Genomic DNA, 13,098 nt, shown 5'->3' with positions numbered 1-13,098 from the left:
GAAAAAGCCTGTATTTTTTAATCTCCCCGTCTCCTTGCCTCCTACTATCTCGTCCATAAATGGCGTGGGCTTGAAAGACACATTGGTTGGTTTGTTGTTCTATTGTCCTGCCTTTTTCCCTTTTGTCCTCTCCCTCAATAACATGACAATACACTCTTTCCTGATTCTCCTTCTCTCTCTCTATTTATCTATCTATCTCTCCTTCTCCTATGACCACACGCTCTACTAACCGCCTGCAGGATGGACGATGCTGAGGCCTGCTTTATCCTCAGTAACCGGTTTGAAGTGGATCGCATCGCTGCTGTACGTTCCTCACTGCTTCCCCGTATCGCCATGACATCAGCACAGAATGTCTAAAATAAGAACGTTGCTCCGTATTCAAATCCAGCATTGGAGACCAGAGGATTTAGTTCATGTCATCGGTAGATTTATTTGTACTTGATGTTTTACGGTTTGAAATTTTTTTAAATACTTTTTTTCCACTGCAACATTAATTGCACATAAAACCCAGGTGATGGCTGAAGCTGCTGGCTGCTCCATCACTCTGTTCCAAACATAAATGTTCATTGGATGGATTGTTGCACTTAAATCCATTAAAAAGCCACTGAGTCGGAATCCCACAGTTTTTCATCTGGCGACCTGATATTGACGATTTTGGATGTTTAGTGAAATTATCAAATGCATCATCATGATATTTGGAACAGAATAATAACTCTGTGTCAGTAAATATTGAAATAATTCTACTCTGATAGTGAACTGTGTTCTCAAAAATAGCTCAAAGATTAAAAAATAGTGTGTCGATATCATTTGATTAATCAGCGGTATTTTTGTCTTCGGCTCTGTTTTTATAAAGAACTCATACAATTTGAATAAACACACTGCTACATGGATAGGGCTCAGGTCAAGCTGTATTGTAATTATAAAAAGAGACGATAATGAGAGTCCTAAAAAGAAACTTCAACACTTTTCTTTTTATAATGATTGGAATGGATGTTTATAATTTCAAATAGCTATCATTACTTTTCACAAAACATATGGTCCAATAGGATAAAGACCCATAAATCATCTACACACTGACCATACGTTGGAGTAATTACATATGCATTTAGGACGTTCTGCATGTTAATAAATCTTCCATGGAAAAAGAAAATGTAATGGCACGCTGCCTCCACCCGGAACAAGCGTCAGGACATTTGTCTCATTCCTATCAGAGTAGAATTATAATAAATAAATGATGCGTAAGTGACCTTTCCCTCACAATGCATTAAGTGGTCAGTCAATGTCTAGTGCAGGTTTTCATGGCCTTTGTAAAATATTGTGAATAATGATCTGAACCTGGTAAATTTACCACGCTAATGAGCTAAATTAACAAGGTGACGACTGGAACCGTCAGCATGCAGCATGTTTGCAACGAGCCTCACAGATCAGCCAGCATGGCTCGAGTCTTTTTTCTCCTTTGACTGAATTTGCATCACGTATCTCAGGGCCGGTTTTACTCTCTCCTCTCTTCATGGCTATATATCTTTGTTTTTTTCTTTTAAACGTTCTTCTCCGTAGAAGAATGTCAGAATTGCATTACTCATTCAATTGCTCTGTGCTGTCATTGATTTAAGAGGATTATTAGAGAGGAGCTACATTGTAATGTTACTAATGATGGGTTTTCTACCTCTCTTTTCTCCTCTCTTGGTTTTTACTCCACCTCGCTCCCACCCGTCTCCAATTCCATCAGGATCACCAGACCATCCTACGAGCCTGGGCTGTGAAAGACTTTGCTCCAAATTGCCCCCTCTATGTCCAGATTCTGAAGCCAGAGAACAAGTTTCACGTCAAATTTGCAGGTGGGTAGGGGCTGTGACGCTATGTGACTTAAAGAATTGTCTGCGGTTATTAGATCACATCAGGAGGCAAGAACACGTCCTGACCATGTATCCTCCTGGTACTATGGGACAAAAGGGTTTTTTGTCACCAAAGATAACGTGATGCAAAGTTTTAAATGCATTGTTAGGTAAGCATTTGTATTTTGGTATGTGGTTAGATTGGAAACTGCACTTTATTTCCAGTATAAGTTATGGGTTTTTGAATCCCAATTACTCCCTGCAGTTCCCTGCTTGCTATTAAAGCCTGAAAAAGACCAGAATCCCTGTGCAGCAGTGCGTCTCCCCTCTCGCTCAAGTCTGCAGACATGCTGGACAGATTGGCTTGGTCTTGATCTGAGGCCTTTGAGTGTTTCTGTGAGCCCTCCCATTGCTTATTTGGAGAGTGTCCCTTCTTGTCCCGCTTAACAGAAGACGCCAGTCAATCATCTGCGACCGAGAAGAAAGAACTCAAATTCACCCTCTCCTCTCTCTCACACACATTTCCCTGCCTACAACCCTAAAGAATGGCAAACTCAATTTTAGTTTGCCGCCCTCATGCCTGCTGTCTCGATCAATGATTAATACTTTGCTACTTTCACAAAAAAAAGAAGAAAGCTCTGTTGTGCAAACTAAGCAGACAGACTCGCCACAGAAGTAATCCTCCATTCCTCCTTTGCCCCTGCAGCAGTTTGACCACATTTAGTAATAATAAAGGTCATAGCCTGGCTGTGATAAGCAGTCCTGTGTGGTGCTGGAAGTTAGACACCTGTAGGACATGTGAGTATCTTTGGTCTGTTATCTCTCACTAATATGCACCGATTATATTCCCAGGTGAGAAATGATGTCACCGTGCCTGGCTGTCGTGGGATAGGGCATTCCACTTTAGGGGAATTTAAACTAGGGAAAATGTACTTAAAGCACACAAAAATATGGTTTTGAACAGAACTATTTCTAATCGTAAAGTTCTCATCGGTCTAAACAGTACAATATATAGTTACATCAGCATTGCTCTGAAGAATAAATTCCATATTGTGACACCACTTTGAAAACACTGAGCGTGGGAGGCATTAATGAGAAAGATATAAAGGATTTAATTTGATCTGCAGAAATAGAATAATAACAGTCTGGCGTTTATTAGGAACGATCCGCTGCATGTTGCTGCAGCCGGGCAGGAAGCTCACGGGCATTTAAGCAACAACAGAATTGGGTGCAGAGTTTCAATTGATTATCTCCACAGTTATGTTTTTGAATAGCCGATCACCCGCTGAGCACGACTCATTGTAGCTGAGCAGCGTTGATAGCAACTGATTCATTAGAAAATAAAACGGTTTAATTAGCTCAACCAGTGTGACTGCGGTCAGGTTTTGATTGCACTCTTGTACAAGGTGCAAATAACCACAGCAGCACGTGCATACACACACACACACACACACACACACACTCTGCTCATACGTGTTCGCACACACTCGCTGATTCACACCTTCAATACCAGTGTGAGATAAAGCAGCTTTCAGTGTGAAGATATGGGAACAGAAATATAGATCGTATCTGCAAGACAAGTCAAGTCAAAGTCGAGAGAAAATATATGAGAGAGAGAGAGTGTGTGTGTGTGTGTGGGTGTGTGTGTGTGTGTGCTCAGTGTGCTGAGGTCAGTAATTGGTTTCTGACCTGGTCTGAGTTCAGGTTCCAGAAAGACACGCAGCAGGACGGAGGACAGTGATGATCATTAAACAGAGGAGACGATGCAAAGGGGGAAAGGGGGTCACCGTGATGAAGAGGAGTTTTTAAGAGAGGAACATTGGAAATTATTAGATGTTTGAAAAAGAAAAAGAGTCAAATAATTGTGGTTTGACGGTGAGTCAAAGTGAGTGAGGGGGAAACAGTAATGAATACTGTTGCTCCACAAATGCACCATTAGTGTTTTTGTTTTTTTTTTGCCTGGCTTTCTGCAGGCTGCAGATGTCCACCACTCAGCTCACGCTTCTGTTTTAAATAAAATTCACAGGCTAAATAGAAAGAGGTCTGTTTTAGCGTACTGCTCTGAGACACAAGAACAGCGGTATTTTACCAGAATATCCACAATCAGCTATTTTAATTGCCGTGTCAGTCACCTCCACGGTTTCAGGCACAAACAAATACAACTATTTATTCAGAACTGCTCTTACACCCTGGCAGACACTCCACGTCAGGCTTGGACATTCATCACCAATTATTTTCTAGTGCACATCACATGCTGTGCTTTTAGAATGCTACTCAATCTTGTTGGATAACAAGCAGCCCTATTACGCCTGCATGAACATTAGGAATTACACAGAAGGAGAATCTGATGGCGCCTGGACCTCACTGAATGTTCTACTTCTTACATGACTCTCTTTTGGGGGGGTTTTTCTTCTCAAAAAATATGCTGTGAATTAATACGAGAGATTTCTGCAGTTGTTGAGTTTTGCTTGTGTGACTCGGAGTCCTGTATGAGTACAAACTGGCCACGTAAGGTTATCCCTGAATCACCAGCTTGTTTTTTAGGTCTTCCCAGTGTTCCCCCAAAAATGTGTATCAGGTCGCCGCGGTGACAGAGAGCCGTGAGTAGGCTGGGAATGCGTCGAATTAGTGGTAGGAGGGTGACAGAAGAGGCCTGATCGCCATCAAATGACTCATTTCTGTACGACAGACACTGAGTATAACGTTAACCAGCGTGAAGTGAGGACATGTTTTTTGATGGAGTGTACAATTATGTCTCGTGGTGGTAAACTGCTGCCATCAACATTACAAGGCCCATAATTCTATGTTCATAAAGATTATTGTCAGTATAGTGCTGTTTTTTTAGGTCCTTAAGCGACTGATGAAACATTTAAATGATTAACTAACATTGTTAAATACTGGGGGGGCAGGGGGGTTGGTAAACAAAGAAAACATTAAAAAATGCTGGTTGTAACTTCTTGTCTGTTTTATATATCTATGTAATAATTTGGGGTTTCAATACCCATGTGTGAGTAAAAAGAGTTATTATATAAAGTAAGTATTCCGGGGGGGGTTTTTTCACTCTAGAAATCAGATTATTCACAAAAATAAATAATAGATTAACTTTCTACACCTCATCTGATAAAACTTAATCTTCTTTGCTAAATATTATATTCTGGATTTAATTGAGAGAATCTGTGAGAAGGGTTTTAAAATTCTTTCCCTTCATCATCATAAGTGAAGAACCCGTCATCATCCTCTGTTCCCTCCTCACACACACGCTGGCTGAAGCCCGGATCGTTTTCCAGCATCACATCTGTATTCACTGCAGTATTTGGGGTTTTATGGAGCTTGAAGTGAGCGTGTGTGTTTTACCAAAGCATATCACTTCATCCCTGTTTTCTTGTTTGTTTGTTTGTTTGTTTTAATTTACTGCGGCTACAGATCACGTTGTGTGTGAAGAGGAGTTTAAGTATGCCATGCTGGCTTTAAACTGTGTGTGCCCTGGAACCTCGACTCTCATCACTCTGTTGATCCACTCCTCTAGAGGACAGTAAGTTCAGCTGGTCTCTGACAGTCAAAAGAAATCAGCTGCTTCTTGTTTCCTCGGTGTCAATCAACTTTGGGTGTTTTTGTTTTTCAGGACGACCCCCCAAGAGGCCTTCAAGCAGCGCGTGGGAGCCTTTCAAGCCCTGAACAGGTATAGTTGCACTCGGGAATTCTGCGGCGCATTTACTCAAAGTCACTGCCGACTTTCATAGTTTGAATGCTGGAAAGATTTTTCCAAAAATGAAAACATCTTGTTATTTTCAAAATGGTGTCATATTGTCTTGATTGGAAATATCTGAATTTAAATATGCAGATATCAGTGGATCTGTCATATCAAACTGCAGACACCACGCTATGACCACAAGACTTAATACAGCTCCACAATAAATACAATTACTTTTATGTATTTTCCTCGTATCTCTTAGTTTGAAATGTAATGCAAACATCCATAATTTTTTATTGTAGTGCTGGAAATGTGGGCGGCTGAGAGGAAAACAATAATTTTCATGTGTTTTCAAAGGGCAAACTGCTTCAATATTTAGATGTATATTTATATAATGACATTTGGACTGCCTTAGTAATTATTTTTTGCAGAGTGAAAAAAGAACAAAGAACACTTTTGACTGACAATGAGAAGTGTGTATCTACTGAATGCGTTTCCTTTTACATTATTTTATTGTGCACGTATCACGTTTGTATTTTAGATATTTGCGCTGTTATATTTCAACCAATAAAATTAATTAAATTTATAGCAACTTTACAAAATAAATGCATCATCATCAGCTCTTCCATGTTTAAATAAAGGTTTAACTACATCCAGTACCAGAATTAGTAACTTCATGGTTGTAGTTATGTTGTTCGCTCGATGCACTAAATCTCGGTTACTTAGTTACTCCTTTTTACCATGATTGAAAATCAATCTAATTGATCAAGAGTGGACAGTAGATTATTTTCTCTGGGGTAGATGCTGATCTTTAAATAGCATCTTATTTCCACAGTTTGTAACCCTAAAGAAACAAAAAGGCGTCCACATAAGTACGAAATGTGATTTCTTGCCTGGAGTAGAAGTCAAATAAAAATTAATCAAGAATCAAATCCAATTTGATATTTGCTGATATTAAGGCTTTGTTAAAGTACAATAGGCTTTTTTTTTTCATTACAGATTGACATGAAACACACAAAAATCTTCAATGCATGAGACAAGGCATGGATTGTAGGCTGATAGAAATTTCAAGGACTTTTTAAATTGTCTTCTGAATTGTTCGGCACCCTTGTTTCATAAATGTGCTTCTATATGTAAACCTGATGACATTTGGTTTATTGGCTGTGACGAAGCCACATGACTATAATCCATTGTCCTTCTTCCCTGATTTGAACCTAGCTTCTGTTAAATTTTTTGTAACTATTAATTACATAATACAGTCTTTGTCTCCGGCCACCCACATTCATGCTGCCCCCGCACCCATGCTGCTTGTTACCACCTCTTTAGATCAATGGGTAATGCCGTATCCTGCTGGGAAAAACGTTGGTCCATCTCGGCGTGTTGGACATGGGACCTATTGTTCAGCCGGGCATCCGTGTCGATTGTCCCTGTGTTGATTGAAGTATTGATCAGCAGCTCTGACAGAGATGTAAGATGTGACTGCTGCAACCTTGAGCGGAAAACTCTCTGATGAGGCCTTGACGCTGAGCTGGATGCTTATTTGTAACATGTTTTAAAGGTCAATCTTTACCCTTATGACCAATCAATCGTTTTTATTTCAGGGAGGGCGGAGCATGTTCTGCGGACCAATGGCACAGAACCTACCGACGCTGCTCAGCCAATGAGGTGCATCACATCCGACTGGAGGAAAGTAAATTCTTTGGGGAATATCAGGGCAAGAGTTTCACTTTTGCCTCATTTCATGCTCACAAAAAGTAAGTCAGTATGTCAAAAAGCCAAGAATTACGAGCACACACACACACACACACACACACACACACACACACACACACACACACACACACACACACACCAGCCTGCAGCTTTCAGAGCTGACCCCGTTTCTGCGCCTGCAGGTACGGCGTTTGTCTGATCGGAGTACGCAGATTGGACACCACCAACATCCTGCTGAACCCTGGTCCCTGCCACATCATGGGGGCCTCTGACACGTGTTTTTACATTAACATCTCCAAGGAGGAGAACTCGGCATTTGTCAGGGGCCAGAGGGAGCCTTCGTGGGGCAGCACGGGGGGAAATGCCAGAGGTGTGCATCAAAGCATCTACCACGGACTCACCCGCCTGCCAGTTCACAGCATCATCGCCAGCATGGGTCAGTGAGACGAGCGCCGCGTAGAGACGGTGTAACATTTACCCACTGACCTTCTGTGTGCTGGATCTGCACCGTCACATAGTAACCTGTTATTAACCTGTAGCGCAACCGCACAGTAAACAGCCCCCACAATTATGCAGTTCTTACATTTGAACTGATTAAAAAGTATTCATAGCTTTTTCAGTCATTTATTGTGTATCTGATTATAAGTCAGGTTTGATAAGAGCAGCTGTCAAGCAAGCTGAAATATCTGAAACTGTGGTTTTACAAAAGCGCCATCTGGTGGACAACAATGAGATTGCAGTCTGAGCAAACCCATCACTTACAGTGTAGTGTAATCTGTGTTTTATGAACGTGTGTGTTTCAGGCACAGTGGCCATTGACCTGCAGGACTCCAGTGACAGTAGTCCGGAGGGCCAGGACCCGGGAGGCACCGGCCTCACCAGCGCCAGAGGAAGCAGGAGCAGCTCCAGGACGGAGATGGGGGGCGCTAACACTTTAGCCCTCCCTGCCTTAGGTGACTCGGCGGAGGAGAGGAGGCACAGCATCGCTCCTGTCCTCGAGCTGGTGGACGGTGTCAATAACCCCACCTTTGACCTACTGGGGGACCAATCAGAGGATGAAGGAGGGGACGAGGGCAAAGAGGAGAGTGACAAAGACGAGAGCGCCCACTGGTGGGGTCGACACAGCGAGTAAGTGATGATGCTCTTTGGGTTTTCCTCCATGCGTCTTGTAAAGGTGTTCAAGGACGACTGTGGTCTGCTGCTGCAGGTGGGTGAAAGGATACCCGCTGAACTCGCCGTACATCGGGAGCTCGCCCACGTTGTGCCACCTCCTTCAAGAAAAGATGCCTTTCTGCTGCCTGCGCATGGACAAGGTATGGGATCGCAACTTCCTGCTGTCTTTATTTCACACGTTTGTGCAGCACATCACCCTCCAGCTTCACTTCTGCTCCTCTCCCAGGCTTGTCACCACACCCTTTTTGAAGACGCCCGCTCCTACGGCTTCAAAAACAAGTTGATTATCGTGTCTGCCGAGAGCGCCGGGAATGGTCTGTACAACTTCATTGTGCCTCTACGGGCCTATTACCGACCCAGGAAGGAGCTCAACCCCATTGTTCTGCTGCTGGAGAGCATGTGAGAACACACCTGTGTTATTTTTGGAGCAATGTGCTGACCAATGTGTGCGAATTCTGCTTCAAACTGTGCTAGTGTTGTCCAAAATTGTTGCCGGGAGCACAATGGCGTGGCAGGAAATCCAGGTTGAAAAAGGATGATGAAACAGGTTCCTCCATAAATAGCCAGCAGAGGAGAAAAACGGAGCTATTTAAGGTCACCGCAAACAGGATTTGTGAAACACCGAATGCTTTCAGGACAAGGACTCCACAGTCCTGCGTCGTGTTTTGTAGCCGGCACACAAACGCAGTCAGCCAAATGAGGGTGCCAATGAAAAGGCAATAAAACGTTGAGTCACTTCAGAGTAGTGCTGTTATTTTCAGCTTTCTCTGCGAGCTGTGTTGTATTTCTCAGTCTGACTGAGTGGGTTCTGTCTCTTCGGGGACGTTAGCTCTTCATCATAGCGCGAATAAATCTACTGGTGGGAATCTCACGTCTATTTGTGTTGTCATTGGTTCAGACCTGAAGCAGATTTCCTGGAGGCAATCTGTTGGTTCCCCATGGTGTTCTACACAGTGGGCTCCATCGACAAGTAAGACACTCCAAAGCCTGTTTCATTCCCCCCTTTTCATTTTTCTGCTATTCATCAGCCTATCCCGCATCAAATGACTAGTTTTTCATCCGTTCTTTATGTATCTTATTTTCACAGCCTGGACAGTTTGCTGCGATGTGGAGTCACTTTCGCCAACACCATGGTAGTAGTTGACAAGGAGAGCTCCATGATTGCCGAGGAGGACTACATGGCCGATGCGAAGACCATCGTGAATGTTCAGACGCTCTTCAGGTGTTCTTTTCACAAGATTTGCAACTTGCGGTCTCACTTACTGCCTTGAAGTGAGTGTTTTTCACCAGCTCTTTTCTCACCTGTCTCCACAGACTTTTCCCAGCTCTCAGTATAATCACAGAGCTCACCCACCCGGCCAACATGCGCTTCATGCAGTTTAAAGTCAAAGACCATTACTCTCTGGCTCTGTCCAAACTGGAAAAGGTAAATGTTCAATTCCTTCCAAATAATAATAATAATAATAATAATAATAATAATAATAATAATAATAATAATAATAATAATAATAATAATAATAATAATAATAATAATAATAATAATAATAATAATAATAATAATAATAATAATAATAATAATAGAAGTGTCAGCCCACCTGTCTGATCTGAAGGAGAGATCTCAACATCTAGATGTAAGCTTATCGATAATTTTACCATAACTATTTTGATATTATTTCAACCAGTTTGTTTTAAATTTATATTTTTAATTTGTATGCAATTTTATTTTCTGTTTTCCTTGTGGAAAAATGATTTTTAATTTGATTCTAAACTTTGTTCATCTTCCAAAATGCACATCCCCTATGAACACAACTCTCATTATAACAAACGGAGTAATGGGTATGTCGTATGCTGAGGCAGTTACTGCACAATTTTTGAAGAGATGTCTCTTTTTTTTTTCTTTTTTTTTGTGATTTTCTTAAACAGAGACTTCAAACGTCTTGGTAAATAAAGGAGAAAAACATGGCAGACCGCTGAGCGTCGAAAAACAGCAAGCTCTGTCACTTCCACTGTGAAGTTTCTAATTATAGCCTGGTTGTTTTTTGTTCTTTTCACCCCAATACTTCTTGCATTTTTTAATTGCTGTTGTTGTCAATGTTGCGCTCTATGTGGCAGATAATGGATTTTCCTTTTCGGCATCAATAATTTTTATCAACAAACCTCTTTGGGGGTTACGATTATAACTTTGTGTTAGTTTAATGCCATGTTACAAAAAGCGGCTAGTCAGATGCAACAGGACCTTTAAATTTGCAATGAAAATAATTGTCACCTGGAGCATTACCTTGTTTAAACCCTTAGTGCTATCCTGTCTTTGGTTTATTGGAAGCTGAACTGGATGCTCGCCTCTGTTAATAAATAAGCTGCCAAAAAGAAACTGGAAGGGCACTGAGATAGTGCATACCTTCTATCAGGCTGTGTTGTATCCAGCAAACACAAATTGGCCTGAACTGTCCCAGATCACAATGTTTGAATCACCTCAGGATCTATTTCTAAGGATTATGTTTCTTTCATTTCCCTGAAATCTGAAAAGGACTTTTGCCGATCTCCTGACAACAAGCAAAAAAAAGAGATAACAGAAAGAAAAGTGTCCTGAAATCATAATGGAACTTGTGTGTGTGTGCGTGTGTGTGTGTGTGTGTGTGTGTGTGTGTGTGTGTGTGCGTGCGTGCGTGCGTGCGTGCGTGTGTGTTTAATCTGCAGAAGGAAAGGGAAAAAGGTTCCAACCTGGTGTTCATGTTCCGCCTGCCCTTTGCAGCGGGGAAGGTGTTCAGCGTCAGCATGCTGGACACTCTCCTCTACCAGGTGTGAACTCAAACTCTCCTCTGATCGGAAATAAAAACTTGCGTTCAATGTGGCAAAACAACAAATCCAATCTCTTTCTGCTTGCTCTGTTTGCTGCGTTTTGCTGTTCCGCCAGTCATTTGTGAAGGACTACATGATCTCCATCACCAGGCTGCTGCTGGGTTTAGACTCCATGCCTGGCTCGGGTTTCCTGTGCGCCGTAAGTAGCCAGTTGCAGGCAGCGTGACTTCTGATTTGACTGCGATGTGCATGTGAGATTGTTTTGTTTGTCTTCCAGATGAAAATCACAGAGGACGACCTGTGGATCCGAACTTACGGCAGGCTTTACCAGAAACTCTGCTCCTCTAATGGAGATATTCCCATCGGGATCTACCGGACCGAGGCTCATAAGCTTCCTGTCTCTGAGGTTAGTTACTACTGAGTCTAGCAATGACTTTTGTGGCTGAAGCTGTTGTTTAAAGTCCAGCTGGGTTAACTGAACTGCACACTTAAACCACATCTTCTGCTGTAAAGCCCTGCCCAGAGGCCAGAATGTTCATTATATCCCAGAATGCATAAGAAGCAGCCCGCCTCTCATCCCGGAAACACTTATGCTTCCTCACGTCTTCTCCTCTTGTGATCCGTAAATCACTTCCTCTATGTCATCAAAGAGGATCTTCTCCTCCTTAAGTGCGACTTGAGGAGACGATAGAGAGGCTGAACATACATGATACGCACTGTTCAGCACGTTGTAAGTAATTGCTTTTTATACGACTAATGCTCTGGAACCACACTTTTCTCATTTTACAATTTTTGCACAATGAAGAGCATGAGTGGAATTAATCCTTTGTTAAAACTGTAGGGTTTTAAAAAACCAACTGGTCACAAGGGTAATTAAATTCCAAAGCATTAATGCTAACTCAATATGAGATTAACTTACTTCAAACTCAAGAGACTAACCACCTCTATAGGAAGCCGTGAGAAGAAGAAAAAAGGTGACCACGGCCTTACCGGGAACGTTGCTGCATTTTGATCAGTCAGGTTTCCTGATGACTCATGACTTTATTTAAATTTGTCCGCGTCTTTCCAACAAGTAGCCACAGTTGTGAGGTCTTAGTCCTGACATATGTGTTCCCGCTAATACAAATGATACTGTGACAGTTTTGTGAATGTGGGAGTGATATTATGAACACTAGAGGAATGAGAGTTAGGCTGGTCGCACAAAAATTCTTTTCATTATACAGAACTGGGTTTTTTGTTCATTATTCCTTTAGAGAGTGATAAGAAAGTAATAATTCCTCTTCAGAAATCAGACTCTGGTTGAAGAACTGATTTAATAAAATTCTGTGTGATGAAAGATTGATTACACCGCCCGAGGAAATGAAAGTCTGCCCATGTGACTGTGTGGACATGTGCTGCTGTGTGTGCACGGCAGTCTCAAGTATCCATCACCGTGGAGGACTACGAGGACACCAGAGAACCCCGAGAGCCCCTGTTGGCCCGGAGCGGCGTTCATCGTAACTCCACCTCGTCTGAACCCATCTCCACCTCCTCCCACTCCTCCGACCACCCTCTGCTGAGGAGGAAGAGCATGCAGTGGGCGCGGCGGCTGAGCAGGAAGGGGGGTCGTAGCTCCAGCTCGTCGAAGGGCGGCCCAGGCAGCGCCGCAGAGAGGATCAGCCAGCAGAGACTGACCCTGTTCCGACGCTCCGAGAGACAGGAACTCAACGCCCTGGTGCGAACCAGGATGAAACACCTGGGCCTGTCACCCACTGGATTCAGTAAGGCTGTGGGAGCCGTCTGTCTATTACCTTTACTGTGTCCCAATAATGCAAAAATCACTGAAAAAAAGAATGAAAGCAGTAGCTTTAAACTGACCAATCACACTCCTCATTAAAGCAAAGCATG

The 13,098-nt window shown here is 42.5% G+C and overlaps 1 protein-coding gene across 1 annotated transcript in view; it reads left to right on the top strand.

Annotated features, from left to right (window-relative positions):
* kcnt2b (potassium sodium-activated channel subfamily T member 2b) overlaps positions 1 to 13,098 on the top strand; it is a 34,016-nt gene that overhangs the window by 19,354 nt on the left and 1,564 nt on the right. The window contains exons 13-28 of the mRNA XM_068336702.1: positions 240 to 303; positions 1,730 to 1,838; positions 5,259 to 5,367; positions 5,458 to 5,514; positions 7,128 to 7,280; positions 7,422 to 7,675; positions 8,043 to 8,367; positions 8,447 to 8,552; positions 8,639 to 8,811; positions 9,311 to 9,382; positions 9,500 to 9,634; positions 9,727 to 9,838; positions 11,110 to 11,211; positions 11,327 to 11,410; positions 11,489 to 11,617; positions 12,626 to 12,971. Of these exons, the coding sequence (XP_068192803.1) occupies positions 240 to 303; positions 1,730 to 1,838; positions 5,259 to 5,367; positions 5,458 to 5,514; positions 7,128 to 7,280; positions 7,422 to 7,675; positions 8,043 to 8,367; positions 8,447 to 8,552; positions 8,639 to 8,811; positions 9,311 to 9,382; positions 9,500 to 9,634; positions 9,727 to 9,838; positions 11,110 to 11,211; positions 11,327 to 11,410; positions 11,489 to 11,617; positions 12,626 to 12,971 (2,330 nt within the window). The remainder of the gene's footprint in view (positions 1 to 239; positions 304 to 1,729; positions 1,839 to 5,258; positions 5,368 to 5,457; positions 5,515 to 7,127; positions 7,281 to 7,421; positions 7,676 to 8,042; positions 8,368 to 8,446; positions 8,553 to 8,638; positions 8,812 to 9,310; positions 9,383 to 9,499; positions 9,635 to 9,726; positions 9,839 to 11,109; positions 11,212 to 11,326; positions 11,411 to 11,488; positions 11,618 to 12,625; positions 12,972 to 13,098) is intronic.

Source organism: Antennarius striatus, chromosome 16, assembly GCF_040054535.1.
Source record: "Antennarius striatus isolate MH-2024 chromosome 16, ASM4005453v1, whole genome shotgun sequence".
Lineage (NCBI taxonomy): Eukaryota > Metazoa > Chordata > Actinopteri > Lophiiformes > Antennariidae > Antennarius > Antennarius striatus.
Note: the sequence above shows the minus strand (reverse complement) of the source record. Positions and strands in the feature narration are given on the sequence as shown.